At 31.2% G+C, this 19,459-nt stretch overlaps 4 protein-coding genes across 6 annotated transcripts; 1 reads left to right on the top strand and 3 right to left on the bottom strand.

Annotated features, from left to right (window-relative positions):
* Positions 1-339: 339 nt before the first annotated feature.
* Positions 340-2,441, bottom strand: LOC117228931 (ataxin-3). Its single transcript, XM_033485021.2, has 5 exons — positions 2,266-2,441; positions 2,023-2,187; positions 1,598-1,734; positions 1,267-1,421; positions 340-1,191 (listed from the first exon to the last, which is right to left on the bottom strand). Exons 1-5 carry the CDS (start codon positions 2,287-2,289, stop codon positions 545-547), a joined length of 1,128 nt encoding a protein of 375 aa, XP_033340912.1. The 5' UTR covers positions 2,290-2,441; the 3' UTR covers positions 340-544.
* Positions 2,442-2,732: 291 nt separating this feature from the next.
* On the top strand, positions 2,733-10,307 carry SRPK (SR splicing factor protein kinase). Its single transcript, XM_033485016.2, has 8 exons — positions 2,733-3,675; positions 3,845-3,958; positions 4,131-4,247; positions 4,918-5,131; positions 5,211-5,526; positions 5,716-6,294; positions 6,349-6,643; positions 6,733-10,307. Exons 1-8 carry the CDS (start codon positions 3,494-3,496, stop codon positions 7,022-7,024), a joined length of 2,109 nt encoding a protein of 702 aa, XP_033340907.1. The 5' UTR covers positions 2,733-3,493; the 3' UTR covers positions 7,025-10,307.
* A 1,660-nt stretch (positions 10,308-11,967) lies between these two features.
* Positions 11,968-16,030, bottom strand: Nhe1 (Na[+]/H[+] hydrogen exchanger 1). Of its 2 annotated transcripts, none has more exons than XM_076520815.1 (5): positions 14,734-16,030; positions 14,493-14,662; positions 14,042-14,413; positions 13,462-13,804; positions 11,968-13,060 (listed from the first exon to the last, which is right to left on the bottom strand). In XM_076520815.1, the coding sequence occupies exons 1-5, from the start codon at positions 16,022-16,024 to the stop codon at positions 13,029-13,031; spliced, it is 2,208 nt and encodes a 735-aa protein (XP_076376930.1). In that variant the 5' UTR covers positions 16,025-16,030; the 3' UTR covers positions 11,968-13,028. The 2 variants fall into 2 exon arrangements, with proteins under 2 accessions (XP_076376930.1, XP_033340906.1); XM_033485015.2 differs by having other exon boundaries at positions 13,473-13,804.
* On the bottom strand, positions 15,984-19,442 carry Dph2 (Diphthamide biosynthesis 2). Of its 2 annotated transcripts, none has more exons than XM_033485017.2 (5): positions 18,148-19,442; positions 17,560-17,893; positions 17,005-17,486; positions 16,643-16,934; positions 15,984-16,573 (listed from the first exon to the last, which is right to left on the bottom strand). In XM_033485017.2, the coding sequence occupies exons 1-5, from the start codon at positions 18,262-18,264 to the stop codon at positions 16,413-16,415; spliced, it is 1,386 nt and encodes a 461-aa protein (XP_033340908.2). In that variant the 5' UTR covers positions 18,265-19,442; the 3' UTR covers positions 15,984-16,412. The 2 variants fall into 2 exon arrangements, with proteins under 2 accessions (XP_033340908.2, XP_033340911.2); XM_033485020.2 differs by having other exon boundaries at positions 18,180-19,442.
* Positions 19,443-19,459: the final 17 nt, after the last annotated feature.

Raw genomic sequence — 19,459 nt, 5'->3', positions numbered from 1 at the left:
TGATTCATAAATTTCTGGTAATATTACAACGAAAAGAATTATAATGTTCGCTTCTTATGTTACGCGCGCGAAAGACTAATAAAAATATAATAAATTTTGAAAAAACCTAAATTAAAATACACACGAAAATAAAAGGAGAAATGTGTTTTCGTATACATACGTAAAATCTGGAACCAATAATGTCGAGTATGTTTGAAGAATTATTATAATGTTCATTCGAAATAATTAAAATCGAAGATAATTTCTTTAATAAGTTCTGAAAGCAAACTAGTGTTTTTAAAAATTAAGATAATTGTGTTAGTAAAGTGATAAACATTAGTAATGTAATAAACAAGAAGCTTGTAGTTTCAACATACACATGATCTTTATTTTTACATTCATTTTCCAGGTCTTTATTGTTGATAGTATACAAAGTAATTAGTTATTTATAATTTACAAATAAAATTTGCTTTAATAATAATAATGATAGTGATAGTAATAGAATAATAATAATAATAATAATAATAATAATAATGATAACATTAAACAAAATTTGCACATATTATTAAGTGTTTAATTTTTGGGATGTTTCTGCACTAGATGACCTTGAATATACACCAAAATAATTTAATCGACGCCAACGCAAATCTTCTGGATCTGGTGTTGGTGGAGCGGTGACACATTCTAAGCTTAGTTGAAGAGCTCTTCGTAAATCATCGTCTTCGTCTGTGTCATCAGTTATGTTTAATGTATGAGTTGCTTTATTATCATTGTGAAGATCTAATCTCAATTTAACAGATTCATCAATATCATCCTTCTTAGTATTTTCTAAACTTAATTGCAATGCCCTTTGTAACTCTGTATTATCATCGTCGTCATTTTCTTCTCTACCTTCGACTTTTATAGGAATTATCCTTTCTCGTGGTTTATTCTCTGACACTTCTTCCTTAGATGTTGATGGTTTGTTATATATAGTTGAATCTGTAGTACTTGGAATTCTCAATATATTAGAAGTATTTGGTATTTTCACTTCTCCCCATGCAAGTGCAGTTTTTAACAGTTCGTCTTCTTCTCTAACACCCAGACGATAACCTTTTGAGTCTGTTTTTAAAGGTGTTTTTATTTTTGGTGCAACTACTACTGGATTTTTCATAAGAACATCGTCTGCAGCACATTGAGGAAGTGTACCAATAATGATAAAAATAGAATAACCTATTGAAAGGTACATTATGATTTAATGTAACTTTATTATTATGAGTTATACAATTTCAATGTGATTACACTTACCGTCTTGTATTAACTGAGTTAAATACATTGCAAGATAGGTATCTGATATGAGTTGTGGTCCACTTAGCATAGAATTCAAATTAAACCATTGTTTTCCAATTTTTCTTATAGTAAACCAATGTCCTTTATAGTTACAAATATATGCTTTCATCTGTCTGAAAAATGATGTCATTTATTATTATATACTCATGTAGAATATGAATTAATATGTGAAAAATGATAATGAATACAAATTTTAAGATCTATGTATAGAAGTGAATCTCTAATAATATTGTGCTTTATTATAAAATACATGAAAAATGAAGATATGAAGAAATGAATAATAACCTACGAAGGATCTTTCCGTGCCATTAAAGCTGCTGATTCAGTACTATTATATGGGACTAGCTCTAACTCCAAAACTTTCAATGCTCTGCTAATAACTTGAACTGAAAAGTATCCACTATCATCCATATTCCCTGATGGTTGCTAAACAAAACAATTATTATTATTTAATAAAACTTTTTTTCTAATATTTTATAGAAATTTTAAGAGACAATTAATATTTAATATAGATAGTACACTTAATTCATTTCTTACTTGCAGAAACACTGTTTGTTTAATTAATATCTGATTGTTTGTTTTTCATCAAATGTGTATTGTTATAACTATTGAAGCCTAATTGGGTATTTTTGTACACTTACATGAGTTTAGCATAAATTAAATGAGTCAGATATATACTACTGCAAAGAAATATGATGCAATAGAAATATATACCTCTAAAAAGAGCCTATAATCTTCACTGTCAACACCTGACTCTGCCATTCTCATTCTTTCCTCTTTATCCAATTCGTGACCAAAACTGGCAAGATCTACTGCATTAAAATATGGTCCTTGTAAAAGTGCGTTTAAGCAATGTTGTGCGCATAAATAGCCTTCTTGCTGCAATACATTTACTCATTAATATGGTATAGACACGGAAAGACTGTTAATCTTTTTACTGCGCATATCATTATTTACCTTTTCATGGAATATTGTTTCCATTGTATCAGTATTTGTCGAACGTAGTATGTGAAATATACAGACATTAAATAAGGGATAATTAAGTTGTTATGCGTTGAACAAGCTTAAAAGATTGCTATGACTAAACGTCACCCACAAAAATATTTTTTGGTTATAACCAGAAATACATAAAGTATAGTATAGCATGTCAGTCAGTTTTACGATATACCTCAACAGTACTACCATCTGAAAAGGGATTTTAGAATTAAAAAGTAAATTTTGTAAAAACTTCAACTAATACATAAAAACAACTTAAGAGTATTTGTATAAGCATAGGCTTCTTTTTAATATTACAAAAGAAAAATATATTACATATTACAAATACAAAGTGAAAAATGAATCCTATACATATGTACGTACATCTATACATACTATGTACATAATCATTAAAATGGTTTTCATTAGATGTAGATGTTGCGTTACATAAGTTGTATCATCTTTATACTCCATCGCACCTTTAATTGGTCTGTATAGAATTCATTAGATGCATATGTATATTTTTTCTCCGTTGAAAAATACCTAAATACAATATACATAAATTCATTAAAGGAAAAACTTTAAGCTAAGTCCAAATACTCAACAGAATTCTGCATAAGAAAAACACAATGTAGTAGATAGTCTCTAATCAGTGAGAAGCATCAGAAGCTATAAAATTATTATTTAAAGGCTTTGGCCGAATTTGAGCTTCGTCTACTACCACGGCATAGAAAAGGATATGTACTGAGTACATATGTATTGAGCACCAGTGCGAGCGGAGAGAATCTGAAGAAAAATTGGAAATCGCGAGTGTGCCGGAAAGGAAGGCGCTTGTATCCGCGAGCGTATCACCGGTATAAGGGCGATCTGGAGAGAAGGTTGTAGTGTGTTAGAGATTAGGACGGCGTCGACGACCTGTAGAAAACGACACCTGCTTTGCTTGAAACGGAGACCGGAGAGACACGGTGACGGCGGGGGCGGCCATACTCAAACAACCGCCGAGCGAAGTGCGCGGCACATCGTAGAAATGAGACGATAATAAAACCATATTACATCGTTGGTAAACGACTCGGGAACGAGGTGTAACGGATGTAAGTGCCTCCATTCGAACGTGAAAGAACAAATTTACGGAGGGAAGTGAAAACGGAAGTGTGAGAAGTGCGGAAAAAAAAAGGATAGCGGCCCGACGAATCGAGGCGCAAAGGACGGTATGAGTGCGAAGACGGACGTGAACAGGCGGGTCCTAGCGATTCAGGCCAAGAAAAAGAGGCACAAGCCGAGCAAACGGAAAGGAAAGGGAAATTCTCAGGGTGAATCAGAGACACCAGGAGCTCAATGCTCGAAGGCTACATCACAAAAAAAACAGATTTCAGATTTCTACAGCGGAAAGAGGTATCGGATTATCTTTTATTAATATATTATTTAATTTTTCGTTGACTTCTCTTACTGACAGTTTCTAAGTTCTGTGAATTTGACTTGTTTGTCAATGTATTATTTTCATTTTTTGTTAACTTTTGCTGACAATTTATAATTTAAGTAAATCTCGGTTTAATAAACATAGCTGGACAGCTGAGGAAAAGGGAAATTCTCAGGGTGAATCAGAGATACCAGGAGCTCAATGCTCAAAGGCCACTCCACAAGAAAAACAGATTTTAGATTTCTACAGCGGAAAGAGGTACCAGATTATCTTTTATTAATGTGTTATTTCATTTTTCATTGATTTTTCTTACTGACAGTTTGTAAGTTTTGTAAATTTTACTTGTTGGTCAATGTATTATTTTCATTTTTTGTTAATTTCTCGTGCTGGCAGTTTATAATTTAAGTAAATCTCGGTTTAATAAACATAGCTGGACAAGTGCGGAAAAGAGAATTTCTCAGCATGAATCAGAGACATCAGGAGCTCAATGCTCGAAGGCACCGGTCGCTCAAGAACAACAGAATTCAGATCTCTACCTCTGCAAGAGGTACCTGGTTATCTTTTATTAATGAGTTATTTCATCCTTTGTTGATTTCTTTGCTAACAATTTATGACTTAATTGAACTTTTATTTAACAAATGTAGCTATGAAGCTGTTTATTCATTTCCATTTGCTATTTTACAATGACCAAGTATTGTCAGTAAATTATTTAGAATATGACAATAAACATGCAAATATGTTTTTAATGACAATTTGTCTTAAATTCTTTTCTTTTACAAGATGTCACGTTCAAAATTAATTCTTTTTTTAAAGAAACTAAAATTATAAAAACCAATAATTAAAAGCTATATACATTATGTTGAGGGTATTTAATTAAAATTGTATGCATGGCAAATACTGCCAATATATTAGATTATATTTGGGAAATATTAAAAGAAGTTGTTTATTTTTTCTTATAATTTCAAAAAGTACAAGTTGAGCTAACAATTTTAGTCTTTTTTTCTTTTTTAAAATCTCCATTTTGTGTGAAATGATCGATAAAATTATTAGAATTTTTAATATAACAAATTCAACTTCCAAGTAAGTTTAGTATACTTTCCCAATACAAAATTTTGCACAGTAAAAAGCTGTCTTTCATGGAAATCCGTTGACCATCTTTATTTTGCATTTTCTGATTCGTATTACTTTCTTTTCTGTTTTTTAAATGAACTATATAGATTGGATCCAAGCCATAGCTCAAGTAATGAAACAATAGAAGATGACGATGAGCTATACAGTAGCGAAGAGGAAGAGCAAGAGGATAGCAGTGATTACTGTAAAGGAGGATATCATCCAGTGAAAATAGGAGATTTATTCTTAAACCGTTATCATGTAACTCGTAAGCTTGGTTGGGGTCATTTTTCAACGGTTTGGCTTTGCTGGGATTTGCAAGTATGTATGCTACATTTGAATAAAGTATTTTTATTGTTATTAAATACACAACGGGAATGTCTTGAAATATGTTCTGCAGGATAAACGATTTGTGGCACTTAAAGTGGTGAAATCTGCATCGCATTTTACTGAAACTGCATTGGATGAAATTAAATTATTGAAAGATGTGCGTGATATAGATCCCAGTGATCCTAAACGCAATAAAACCGTCCAGTTGCTCAATGATTTCAAGATCAGTGGCATTAATGGTCTGCATGTTTGCATGGTATTTGAAGTGCTTGGACATAATCTTCTAAAACTGATTATTAAATCCAACTATAGAGGAATTCCAAGAAATAATGTTAAACGTATCATCAGACAGGTTCTTGAAGGACTTGATTATCTCCATAATAAATGTAAGACAGACACGAAAAAAATTTGTTCCATACTTATCATTTTTAACTTTCGTGCAAGTGTGAAACAATTAAAAATTGAATCTTACTTTAGTGTAACGTGAATTTGAAGTATCCTATATTATTTTTAGAAAATTTCTTCTTAAAATAATAAAATTATTTGATATTTCAAAATATCTGTTTCTTTTTCAGGTAAAATTATTCATACTGATATTAAACCTGAAAATGTTCTTATTTGCGTTGATGAAGTTTACATACGAAAGCTAGCTTGCGAAGCTACCGAATTACATTCTTTAGGACTGAGATTGCCAGTATCATTAATTTCAACTGCACCAAAGGAATTCCAAGAACCTACCCCTAACTCTAAAATGTCGAAGAATAAAAAGAAAAAACTTAAAAAAAAAGCAAAACGTCAGAACGAATTATTGAAAAAGCAAATGGAACAAATAGAGGAGCTTGAAGAGCAAAATAAAATGGCAAATAATACAAGAGAAAACGGAGAATTAGAAACAAATAGTCCAGATCAAGATATAAATACAGAAAGTATAGAAGATAATACTGAAAGCAAAGGTTCACCTGACATATCAGAACCGTCAGCGCCTTCATTGCACATAAATGGTGTGGACAGCTTAGGTGGAGGAGAGAAAGTAGAAAATCAGTTACCTCAACAACCTGAAAAAATGGACAATGCGAACTTATGTGATATAGAAAAAAGTTGTGGAGAAGGGATGTTACCACCAGATCATGAAGATACGGATGAGTGTAGCGAAGGTAAAATGTTCAGAGCATAATTGTCGATTGCATTTTAATTGTATTTTCTTACAGGTCGTAATTTACAACCACCAGATAGTAAACAATTAAAACGAGCATCCGTAGCTCCCTTAGATCCTGCCATAGTAGAATGTGATGTTGAAGTAAAAATTGCAGATCTCGGAAATGCATGTTGGGTCTACAAAAAATTTACGGACGACATCCAAACTCGTCAATACAGATCATTAGAAGTGTTATTAGGTTCCGGCTACGATACTTCTGCGGATATATGGTCTACTGCCTGTATGACGTTTGAATTAGCAACTGGTGACTATCTTTTTGAACCACATAGTGGCAAAGATTATTGCAGGTAAGAAACAATATTTTTTCCTTACTTCAATCATTTCTGCTATAATTCTTTTTTTAATATAACGTATTATTATTAATAATGTATTATAGAGACGAAGATCACTTAGCTCATATTATCGAATTACTTGGAGAAATACCAAAACCTATTGCTCTATCTGGTAAAAATTCAAAAATGTACTTCAATAAGAAAGGCGAGTTGAAGCATATTACTGGATTGAAACCTTGGGGATTGTACGAGGTGCTCACAGAAAAATATGATTGGTCACCGAGAGAAGCACAGGAGTTTGAAGAGTTCTTAACTCCAATGCTTAAATTTGACCCGAATACGCGAGCTACAGCAGCAGAATGTCTGAAGCATCCGTGGCTGCAAATCAAAAAGTGATCAAGTTTTTTATCGTTTTACCTTTAAATTCATCAACTTCTACCATCCTGATATAATCATAAGTCGAGAGTGTGACAAGAAGCAATAACCTGTAGGTGTCAGGTTCTTTCATAATTATATACAGTGTTTTATTTCCATGTAACGAGTGCATTGTTATTGAAAACGCACACGATAAAATTATTTAATATTTAATATACACGAATGAATTGTAATATATATACATATATATATGTTATAGTACGCAAAATTATTAGGAACGTATCTTATAAAATTGTTATAATTCAGAAATATTTTTGTTTGCCTTTTTTTTAGTTGCTGATGATTTGATGCAATAATTGTTTGTCTGACATTACAGTACGGATAATTTCAAGTAACGAGAGACAACAAAATTTTAATTGTTGTTAAAGAAAGTGCTTGTTATATTTCGCTAAATTACATATGCAGTTAAGGTACGCTTCTGGTTGTAACACTCTCGACAGTGGCTGCCTGTTTGTATATTTATAAATTTGTTAAATCATGTTTTTCATTTAGTAATGATATCTTAAATTAAAATTTCGTAATATTTTATTATTTTACACGGTCATCGTTGGATTATCCTTCGTACTTGTCACTTAATTTATCAAGTATCCCAAGAGTCATGGGACCTACTCATAATGTACTTTAAGCAAGAGCAGACGCAATGCTACTGCTATACCGACATTAAATTTTAGTAACACATTAGTTCACGTATTACATCGATTAATTGGGATCCGTTGATGGCAGATTTTTTCATTGTGATCTCTCCTTGTGCTTAATTATTGTTCAAGAAGATTTAATACTACTATTAATATGTTAATACTAATTAAAAGACAAAAATACTCATTGCACATACGTCATAACGTGTGTCTAAGGAACTGAACCTTTGTACAAATTTAATGTATGCAGACATATGTAATGTTTAAAGAGTTGGTCGCCAGATTCTTGGTAAAACGGTTGATATAAAATATTAATTATGATTCGGAATAAGACAGTGCATACTCCATTTGTACCAATCCAAGTCATCATAATTTAGTCTAATGAAATACCATTATACGTCATGAAATTTCAAACATTGTAAACAAGAAACTTACATTTCAAATGAAACAGAATATTTGTAATAAAATTATTATATAATCCTATGTCTGCGGTAACACTTTACACACACACACACACACACACTGTCTAATTTCGAAGAGTGATCGGAATACTGATTGTGTGGCACACATTTTCGTTCAAGTTATTATAAGAAGTTTCATTCTATTGATAAGGCATAACATATAAATAATGTAAAATTAGGAGGAAATGAGGCGAGTTTCTAGATCATGAATGATACTTGGGTGAATATGAAATAATATCGTCATACGAGAATACAAGAATATGTGATGTTAAGTTCTGCGCGACCTTTTCTTCAAACTGTTGACTGATTATTGAGCTCTCTGCCGATAACTTGTCTTCTATTTTATAACGAAAGCGAAACAGTACGCTCACTGGACATTCGACGTTGCAAACATGTTTGTATCATTGAATCCTAATTTTATGCTTCCAAACGAACGTTCTGTTTTGCTTCGCCGGTCAGTTTAAGATTGTTTCTGCTGAAAGAAAATGGAGAAAAGCTGATTTATAAAACAGTTCATATGAAATTAAGGTGGAGATGCATATACAAAGTATACTTACTAATAGCAGTTGCATTAAATCGACAACAAATTTCTTCCGGGTAAAAGAGGATAGTAATTTCAGAAATGATAGATTCAAAGTAATTTCTGTTGAAAAGGTTCCAAATCAATGTATATTTAACACAATTGTTGAAACAGAGTAGCGAGTAAGATAACATTAAAATTTCACTCTGTTCTTGTATATATCTTCACAAATAGTGCTGTCTACGAATGGATCCCCTTAACTTAGTTGCATTTTCTTTTACATGTAGTAGTATTGAATAGGAGGACATTTTTCAGAACTTGCGATGGACAGCACTATTCTAAGCGGAAAGTGCCTCTTCTACCCGTGTGCTATGATGCATAAAATTGTAATCAGAGAAATACGCAAGAACCGGTACTCTAGAAACTTAAAATAATTCTTCCTTTTTCTCTCCCACTTCCCCTCTCTCTTTTTCTCACTTTTTGTTTCGAATTGTATACTCTTCTAATTTTTCCTTATAACGATGCGACCCCACCGTAATTGCAATTTTGGGACTGATAATGGCAGTCGTGTTGAACTTGTACAGGACATAACGGAAGTTATATATATATATAGTAGATATACATATTATATATATGCCGGTATCATTTTATGAAACGCAGCCAGTGAAATCCGTAGAGGAGCAGATGACAACAGAAGAGCACAGAATGATCGCTGAAACTGAAAGGAAAGGAAACAAGAACGCTTTCGAACACGTCTCGAGCTTTCGCCTGACCGTCCTTATCGCTAAATCCATTGACCATCATTGCACGATTGTACGTCAACAATAATTTACACTCTTGAGGTGAATGTATAATAGAATGTTACTTGTTATCAACGAACGAAGGGACATCGTGTTAATAATGGCGCATAGCGATTACCGATTATTGCAACAACGATTATGGTTGTACGACACAAACAATCGATCAATCTCGTTCACTGGTATATTAACGGATTTCAAGGAAGCGCAATTTCATCGCGTAGCCGTAACCGGATATTAACGATTATACATACCGACGACTTATAAATACATATATGTGTATGTATATATGTATATACAGTGTGTCTTTAAACTGGTAAACTCTGAAGCATACGAAGCAATATGGAAAAATAATTTAAGGATTAATAGGACATTTTTTCATTTTTACCTTTACGCTCGCATGAATTGATTTTACCGTTCCATTTACAATAAGCAGAAACGCCAAATAATGAGTAGACCCACAGATCAACATTTAAATTGAAATTTTTTTAATATGAGAGGAGTTAAAAAAGATAATATCACAGGATACTTGGTAACACCCTGTATATACTTTTATATATAATATATATGTGTATATGTGTGTGTGTGTGTGTTTGTGTACGGGGTGTAGCAGACGGGAAAAAATTTAAAACTTTTTCATTTGTTATGATAGAAAATTATCTTTTAAAATTTGTATTACATATTGTCAGACATCCTGTGTATGTACATACATATATACATATATATATATACATATAAATTAAATCGAACGACAATTTATGTAGGTGTGATCCGCTGCTTGGCGCTAGGATAGTTAGGATGAAATTAACAGTAAAAATATGTATAGCTTAATGTACGAGAGACTCCTTACTTTTGCTTATCTCCACCTACCCTCTATCATCTCTGGTGTACGAGTAAATAATTGTATTCATATGCAGTAAAATTCAAAGACTCGACGTGCGTTTTCTCTGTTCGATGAACGACGATATTTCTGATGGTGTGTAGAATAAGGACATCAAATGGAGATCAAATCAATTTCGAAAGAGAAAGAGAGAGAGAGAGAGAGAGAGAGAGAGAGAGCGCGTTTTATTGTAGGGACCTAAACTCGAATCCATTTAAGAGATTAATATTTTAATCGGTGGAACTACTTACATACTGCAGAAGTATAATGATTTCGATGTAATTTGTGAATTATACGTAGCTAATCGAAGCTAATCGAAGGCGCATACGATGAGCGCCGTTTTCAGATTGAGTTGAACCCGAATCATTGAAAAGTCTGTCGCTTTTTTTCGACTGATCCAGTGTCCCCTGAATATACTTATAACAGTAATAGCACCCAAGAGAACACATATAAAAGTGACAGCCAAATTTAGAGATTGCGGGGATCTACGATAGTTTTTTTTGTAATAACGAAATTTAAAGAAAATAGACGATGTTCAGAGAAGGAATCTTCTGAGCATTTGTTAAGGGCTAATAAAAACAAAATGGGCAGGAAACAGTCTCAAATGAACACCAAATTATATTACGTAAGTCGTGCCGTGTGCAACACGTGTCTATGAGGTAATGTACATATTGAAAAGTATATTGGAGGGTTTTACACATTTTTAGACCGGGTGTTTGCAGTAAAAGTCGGCAATTTAGAAGAATGTGGAGGGGGGAAATCCGGCTCCAATAGATTATATACACCGCGTAACGATAGAGTCTATAATTCATTGGAGCTATTCTATAATAAATCAACGAGATTGGATGTTTAATCTAATCTTATTGATTGGTACATAGTCACACATACTGGTCGTAGCGTTATAGCGATCATTTAACTCTGCATGCTTAGCCGATTGCTCGATGTTGTACATATACACACCATGTACCGTACTGAGCATTAATAACAATATAACTATTGTCGACGAGAGCGCGTCTAGGCGCTCTTAATACGTGATGATTTTTAGGAGTTTATTGGACGGCAATCCAATGCGCAAATGACCATTCGCGTAGAGGATAATATGTAACTTAAATTGACTGGAGCATCGATGAACGGGAGGCAAGTGTGTTCTAATGTGCTTATAGACAATACTTCAATAGTAGTAAAAAGAGTAAATAACGTTCTTCGGTATATTAGTGTTTGACTAAAAGATAGAATTTAAATTGCAACTATCAGTAACGAAAAAGTTATGCTTTTACTTAAAAAGTGACGGATACAAGAGATAAGTGACCCCACCCCCTTGTAAAGAAAATTTCGAATTCAGTTTTGTAAGTTTCAAACTAGAAAACTTACAAGACATTGTAATTTATAAATAAAAAGCGTGCCTCGTGCTCCAGTCACTCGATGTACGATCAAACGAGGCATAAAAGGAGAACGTAGGACATAATAAAAGTAGCGATAACGAGTCGAACAAATAAACGGATTTGATGTTTTAGACGCTGCCTCCGTTATGTGCTCTGCCGCAGAAAAATAAGATAACAGACCCACTTACCCACCTCCTGAGATCGGTATATATCGAAAATAAATTCACACTAAAATGAAACAACGTGTATTTTCTTTTTCCCTTCTTGCATTTATCATTACTTTCAGATTTGGCAAAAAAATCTTTTCCTTTTGAAATTAATCATTTATTATACAAACTATATGTTCTTATTGTCTATGTGCGTATCATTGATATTATTGTACATATTTAGAATACTTTTAAAAGAGCATGGACAGAGGCGTTCCGTTCTAGTTACTTTTCATTTTGATGTTATGTAATTACCTTCATTTTCTTTAAATTATAATTGATATGATTTAAACAAGTTACACACTTTTGTCTTTGTCTTCAGAAGAAGAAGGTCGTTTCTTACAAATTATTTAAACAAAATAATACTAAATCAAAAAGCACTTCGCGTTATAAAGTACTAATGCCGTGCATTAAATGTATTATACATACAATATATACAGTATAACAGGATATTTGCAAGTCTTACAGATAATAGTTAAAACAGTGAAATAAAATTTAGAATTAAACTGCATTTTAATCATGAAATGGAAATTGTTTAAAAATAAAAATTTGTATTTAGTGTACTAAAATTATTATAGGTGGTCCTGGCAAATATCTTATTATAATACATCTCTGTGTATAAATATGTACTTAAGACAGATTAAAAATAATTTCAATTTTATAATACTAACGAATGTAAAATCATTTTTACGAATTTAAAAATTAAACATTACTTCTATGAAAATAAACTATATCACTCGTTATAATATTTAAGTTTTTAGTGCCATACGAGTCCTATAATTTTATACAAATATTTATTTTGCATGATATGCAGCATAATTAGCATATAAAAATTAATATATGTGTATAAGTAATATATTTATACATTACTTTTGTGCAGAAGTTAGAATTGTTTTGAGAATATCACATGTTTCTCCATTTCGGTAGATTATTAACTAGCTCTAATAAACTAAGAAGGAACATAAATTTATAATAGCATGTAGGGACTTATTTATCATTCACGAATGCCACATTAATAATGTTGGGCTAACTTCTATATGTAATATAGTCGTTTTATGCAACACTTACGTTTTGATCTACGGATTCAATTAATAATCAGACCAATCCTCAACCCCCCTGTAAATTAATTATAAATTTATTAATTATGCAAAAGTTTAATTGTACTTCAACTATAGCCCTTCACCAATAATAAGCCCTGAGAGCGAAGCCAATATTTTAAACATCAAATAAGTTTGGTCAGAGAAATTTTATGATTACGTAACAATTTTAAGCAATTTGCTGAAGCTAACAGATTTTTTATCGATGTTTTAATATTTTATCATGTATGATATCAAATACTGATTCAATTGAATGTAAATTGGAAAAAGTTAAACAAACCCTGCCTGTGATTATAGAAAATATTTTTTCTAAATTATAGTGAACATAAATAACATTATCAATAAACGCTTAGATACATTCACATATAAGCACAGCATTGGTAGCACATTTAGCATACCACACAGTTATCTATTATATACTTAATATAGACCCATGACTTGGACGTCCTTTGTTTTGTTTTCCATGAATCTGAGTTCTACTTTCCCCAGATAAATTTATATTTAATTGCGCTGTTGATGCAGTAGTTACGTCATCATCTGATTCCATAGGACTTATTCGAATAGCTTGATACCATTGATTTGTTAGATCTGTCATTTGTGATTTACAATCTTTCAGTTCTTGTTGGGTAAACCTTCTTGTAAAGAAAGGAATAAAGAACTTTAAATCCCATCTTGCAAAACCACGAATTCGTGATTGAAGGAACGATACTTCAATTTCTTCTTCTGTAAGTTCTGATAGATGCTCAGAATCTATTGTTTGGCCCTAAAATAAAAGTGTATTATACATATAAATTACATAAATATATAAAACCGCGGATTGCATGTATGCTAAGGAAAAAGTTGCTTCAAATGACCTCATGAACCTCCCACTTCCCGGAAATACGATAATTTTGGGACACTTTGTATATACAAAGTGTATGTATTGTATATACAATATATATATGCATTTAATCTAGTACATATTTATATATTGCATGTACTTAAATATCCATAAACTTACCCATTCTCTAGTTTTACTCAAAGACACTTCTTTATCCTTTCTCTTTCTTCTACTGTTACTCTTTTGCTTCTTCTCAGCTCTCAAAAACTTTAACAGCGGCATGGTTGAACCACCAAAAATTAATGTTGTAAATAACACAATAATTAATGTAGTTGTGATAATCACATGTCGGGTTTCATCACTGAAATCCAAGTGAAGTGACAAAGCATAAGAAATAGCACCTCGCAAACCACTAAACCACATTATAAACATCATTTTCCTAGTAATCTGATGCTCTCGAAAACGATTAACAAGGAGAGCTAAAGGAAAGATGTTTGCAGCTCTACCAATGAGACAGAGGATTATGGACCATACAACTAACGCAGGTTCAACCTAAGATTGAAATACAATTATTTCATTAATGTAACATATAACAAATAATGAAAATAATATTAAGTAGAGAATATTTTACTCGATGTCTAAAGCTGAACAAAGCTAGACCCAAATAAGCAAACACACAAGTTTCAGCAATAAATGCCAGTGTTCTCATGGTCTGTTGCATTGTAATTTGAGTCACAGTTGATAAGTTAAAATGAGTATAATGCGACATTACGATCCCGTTAAATAAAATTGCCATAATACCTGAAATAAAAATTAATAATTTACTTATATTGCAATGTGGCAATAATAAATTTAAATATTGAAAATCTTACCAGATAATTGGATGCCTTCTGCTAATACATATGGTGCATAGGTAAATACCAACATAAGTCCAAACTCAAGAGAAGGATTTTTTCTAAGGTCCACATGTTTGAGTAACAATGCACTTATAAGAGCAAAAACAACTCCAATGCCCGCAGAAGCAAAGAACATGAGACAAAATCTATTTAAGCCAAGAATAATGGCTTCGCTAGTAGTTGACGCATTATTAGATTCTAATACAGAAGTGGTTAATACAATAGAAATTGCATCATTTAAGATAGATTCTCCAAAAACTAACATATTTAATACTGGATCTACATCTAAGGCATGAAATATAGCTACAGTAGCAACAGGATCTACTGCAGATATTAAAGATCCAAATGCAAAACTTTCAACAAAACTAAGTTTATATGCTACTTGAGCTAATCCTAATAGATATATTCCAGCACCAATAACAAATGCTGATATTGCTGTACCAAAAATAGCAAAAACTAAGATACTGCCAATGTTCTGAAAAAAATTTCCTTTGTGCAAGTTATATCCTGATTCAAATATGATGGGTGGTAGAAGTACAAGGAAAAATGCAGTTGGAGAAAATGCTTCTTCTTTTCTCCAATTAGCTATATTCTGATTTGACATAAGATTTATAATCATGCCAATGGCTCCTCCTAAGAAAACAATTACTACAGATTCAGGTAGATATTGGAAATTTGTTTGTAGCATCAAGTGTATAAGTAAAATGCCTAAGGCTAATACACAGAGAACAAAAAATATAGACATAGAACTATTGTGTTCTTCTTCCGCAGATCCCTTATCGGGCAATACTGGTTCTGCTGGAGTAATAGTTGTAGTACTTGCATTTGTTGCATTGCTAATATCTGGACTTTGTGATGAAACCACAAAATCTGGTACAGTACTCCCATTTTTGTCAATGGTATTATTTATTGTAACAGTATTAACTTTTTCGGTAGTTTCATTATTAATGTCGTGATCCAATCGAACTGTACTTGTAGATATAATTTGAAATTTAGTATCTGTGATATTTGGTTCAGAGATGCTTATATTCACATTGTTAGTGACGGATTTTTCAGATGCACGTGTTTGTAATAACGTACTGCTATTCAAATATGTCTGCGTAATATTTTGCAGCGTAATAGTCTTATTGTCCAATGTGACATTTTCATGTTTGAGGTTAGATGTTTCTTCGGCATTTAACACAGCAATACATGCACCAAAAACGCAAAGGATTGTGTAAATGATAAAACTTTTACACGAGAGTTTATTATTTAAATATAAATTCATTTTTAAAATATTTTTACATTATTCACGATACTTAGACACACATTTCTCCTGAATGTACTACTAGTATTACAATTTGACAGAGCACAGCTGATCATATAGAACGTATGTGTACATACGTATGTACATATTTCGATATCTCGCTTTGCGTTTACGTCAGCAATGTGACACGTGTTCGGCTGTAAAAAGAAGCTATCACATCTATGTACTTACATTATATACATTTTTTTAATTTAATTCAGGCCTTTAAACTTATAATACTATACTGCAAACAATAAAACTAAAATTATTATAAAGTAAATAAAATATATTTATAGTTAAGTGCGTTATATTATACACATATTGTACACCAAAATTTTGGTTTTACTTATTAATTATTAATGTTCAATTATTATTTTTTTTCTATAAGGGGTTCACTATCATAACTGGTAGGTAAACCAGATCGACCAATATCCGCTGAATGTACTTCATCTTTTCCCAATCTTTGCTCAACACCTTTCCAAGATCTATTGTTCAAAAATTCTGCTCCTGCTTTTCCAATTGCGACAACCCCTAATTCAATCAAAATAATGTTATTGGAGAAATATTTATTGCTAGAGTGTTTTTATGAGACTAAAATACCTGAATCTTTAATTGCCAGTGCATTCATCTTATCTGAACATGGAACATTTTTATTACAATTTCTAAGTTCACCAGTAATTAAAGAAATATCTGCATCCATCGATGATGTAAAATCAACATAATGTATTCCTCCTGGTAGAATTTGTCGAAAATCCATACAATACTCTGTATACAATTCTCTTGAGCTATTAAATGCTAGTTCTACCTCGTAAGGCATAAGTATTGGTTTTAAAAACTCTCTAGAATCGAACATTTCATTTTCAGGACATGTTATCATGACAAAAACATCAATCTGTAAATATGCATATGTAAAAATATTACTGTTGTTTTGGATAAAAATTCACACAATGTAATTTACATACCTCTGGAAAATTTGCAAGTTTCATTGGATTAATTTTACCTATGCTTAGAATATAACATTTTTTATTCTTATTTTTAAGAATATTTTTAACCATTGTTAATGTCTCCAAATAATCTTTAATTCCTAATGTGGCTACAATTATACCAACAACTTTAGCATCTTTTAATTTTTCAATCAAAAATCTTCTTCTTTTTAACCATGGAGTATTTAAAGCTTGGGATTCAATAACATTATTATTTTCAAAATAATACCATTTCTTTACAGGGATTGTTACTGCTAATGTAGTAAATGTTTTTTCACCACATCCAAGGTAAAATGCTTCATACTCCCTTATACTGAAACCTTTTCCTAAGTTAAAACTTCTACCTAAGACTACTACAGATGAATTGTCTTTGATATCTGTATATTTTACATTGGAACTGCAGTTTAAAGAAGAGAAGATCAAATTTTCATAAAGTGGACATAAAATTCTTTGTATACTTTCTGTAATTAAAAGACATTCATAAGAATTCATAAATTTAATGTGCTAATGTTTTTCTAATATTATAGAACTTACCAATTTTATGTGCATAAGCAACATCATAAAAGAATAATAGCTTTTTAGATTTATCTTCAAAATTAGATTTAAATTTGTCAACGACTTCTGTCACGTTAATTTCTTTCTTTGGCAAAACGTGGAATACTGGTAATCTCGCAGTAGGATTTAAACAAGCATGACCAAAATGTATGATACCATCTGCATTGATATGTTGAGCTGTTATTTCATCAATGCAACAACTACCACAAGTAGTATCTCCCAAAATGTATACTTTCTTCTTGATACGATTCTCCAAACATAATGCAATTTTTACAGAATCATGTAAAAGGCTATCAGGAAATTGTAAACAAATCTGAAAGTATTTCATATTCATTAAATTAAGATTTTCCTACATACTAGATATGCATTTATTTAATATAAGATATCATATTCTACTTGTAAGCATTAGTAAATGAAAATATTACGGTAGACACGTTTAACCTTCATAATAAGTTTTTTTTTTTTAATATTATTTAGGAAGTAGAATAGAAATAAAATCTTCCATTACAATTCGATCTTACAATTCTAAGTGATAAAATATTAATTTCATAGATAAATCATTCGAACCTTATTTAAATTACACGCATCAATCCATTTACCGCATTTTTCCACTTCGTAAGGGTCATCTTCAGTATCATCATTTATTTCATGTTGGGTCATTTTTACAGTCATTTCTGGAATCATTTTGTTTCATGCACTAAATTTTACACATAACAAAAATTATTTACAAACAGGTACATTTATACGTGTAACGAATACGCCAGTGTACTATACACACATGCAATTACAAGAGGTCACTAGAAATCACGCAGCATGTCGCTGAGATGTCTACATATACATATAAACTATGACACACACATGCTGCTCTCATTATTACGGTATCCTAAAAAATAATAAAAATTCTGAAACATTATTGACTTTGGCAATTTTTTCATGAATATTCTTTTAAATTACTAAACAATCGTTCTTGGAATATGCATTTTTTATTTACATTTTTATTTACTGCACTCATTTACTCTACAATATGCAACATTTCAACTTACCTTTTAAATATTTTTATCTATTACTATGATATTGAAAAATTATAAAAGTGGTTGATATATTTTTTAGTAAACGTAACACATTTAAGACTGGTTTTCGATATTTTTCGATATACATATGTATGTATATTATATACTTAATTTTTTTTGTAATTTACATGCATCAATACTTCATATCATTAAATATTTGTATTTCGATTCTGTTACGTAAATTTTTTACATAATTACATATTTTTAAAGCAGAAGTAAAGCTAATTCAAAAGCAAATGTCACAGTGTACCTACACAAGGAAAATATTAATTTAAGTCATTACTAATTACTACTACGAATGCTATCATTAGTATTGGTGGCTCAATTTCAGTTAATTTTGTATTCTTTGGTATAAATTGATATGTAGGTACACGTAAAAAACATGCAATTTCATATAAGGTAGACATATAAAGCACATTCAAGCATTTGTTAAAAAATGTCTTACTATACTAATATTCAGAGTACAATAGTTAATGAAAATTCTATAGTTTTGAAAAGACAATGCAACTATAATAATACTTTTCTATATTACAAATGAACACAATTAAATAAGAAATATGATAAATCATTTTGATCTATGCGTAATACTCAATTATTTTGTGTTTGGTACTAAAATAATGCATAGTTGACAGGGTAAAAAAAGTTCACTGAACATTGTATCATAAGGCACCTAATATCTTGCATTTACAATGGAATATTAATAATTCCATGATATTGTGATAGGAGAGGAATATGTTCATTATAAGATATTCATGAATCATGATATCTATAATCATGTAATTGGTAATAATAATTACATTTTATCGTAT

This window comes from Megalopta genalis, chromosome 1, assembly GCF_051020955.1.
Source record: "Megalopta genalis isolate 19385.01 chromosome 1, iyMegGena1_principal, whole genome shotgun sequence".
Classification (NCBI taxonomy): domain Eukaryota; kingdom Metazoa; phylum Arthropoda; class Insecta; order Hymenoptera; family Halictidae; genus Megalopta; species Megalopta genalis.
The sequence above is the reverse complement of the archived record's forward strand: the minus strand, read 5'-3'. Positions and strand labels throughout refer to the sequence as shown.

Bases quoted from the DNA above. Each gene is read 5' to 3' on its own strand.
- LOC117228931 (XM_033485021.2), bottom strand. From the start codon at position 2,289: ATGGAAACAATATTCCATGAAAAG. The intron at 1,735-2,022 runs GTATATATTTCT...TGTTTTGTTTAG, and splicing joins ATTATAGGCTCTTTTTAGAG to CAACCATCAGGGAATATGGA. The intron at 1,422-1,597 runs GTAGGTTATTAT...ATCATTTTTCAG, and splicing joins ATGGCACGGAAAGATCCTTC to ACAGATGAAAGCATATATTT.
- SRPK (XM_033485016.2), top strand. From the start codon at position 3,494: ATGAGTGCGAAGACGGACGTGAACAGGCGGGTCCTAGCGATTCAGGCC. The intron at 3,676-3,844 runs GTATCGGATTAT...TAATAAACATAG, and splicing joins GATTTCTACAGCGGAAAGAG to CTGGACAGCTGAGGAAAAGG. The intron at 6,644-6,732 runs GTAAGAAACAAT...AATGTATTATAG, and splicing joins AGTGGCAAAGATTATTGCAG to AGACGAAGATCACTTAGCTC.
- Nhe1 (XM_076520815.1), bottom strand. From the start codon at position 16,024: ATGAATTTATATTTAAATAATAAACTCTCGTGTAAAAGTTTTATCATT. The intron at 14,663-14,733 runs GTAAGATTTTCA...TTTTTATTTCAG, and splicing joins AGAAGGCATCCAATTATCTG to GTATTATGGCAATTTTATTT. The intron at 13,805-14,041 runs GTAAGTTTATGG...CTTTTATTTTAG, and splicing joins TGAGTAAAACTAGAGAATGG to GGCCAAACAATAGATTCTGA.
- Dph2 (XM_033485017.2), bottom strand. From the start codon at position 18,264: ATGATTCCAGAAATGACTGTAAAAATGACCCAACATGAAATAAATGAT. The intron at 17,487-17,559 runs GTAAGTTCTATA...TTTTAATTACAG, and splicing joins TGCTTATGCACATAAAATTG to AAAGTATACAAAGAATTTTA. The intron at 16,935-17,004 runs GTATGTAAATTA...GCATATTTACAG, and splicing joins AACTTGCAAATTTTCCAGAG to ATTGATGTTTTTGTCATGAT.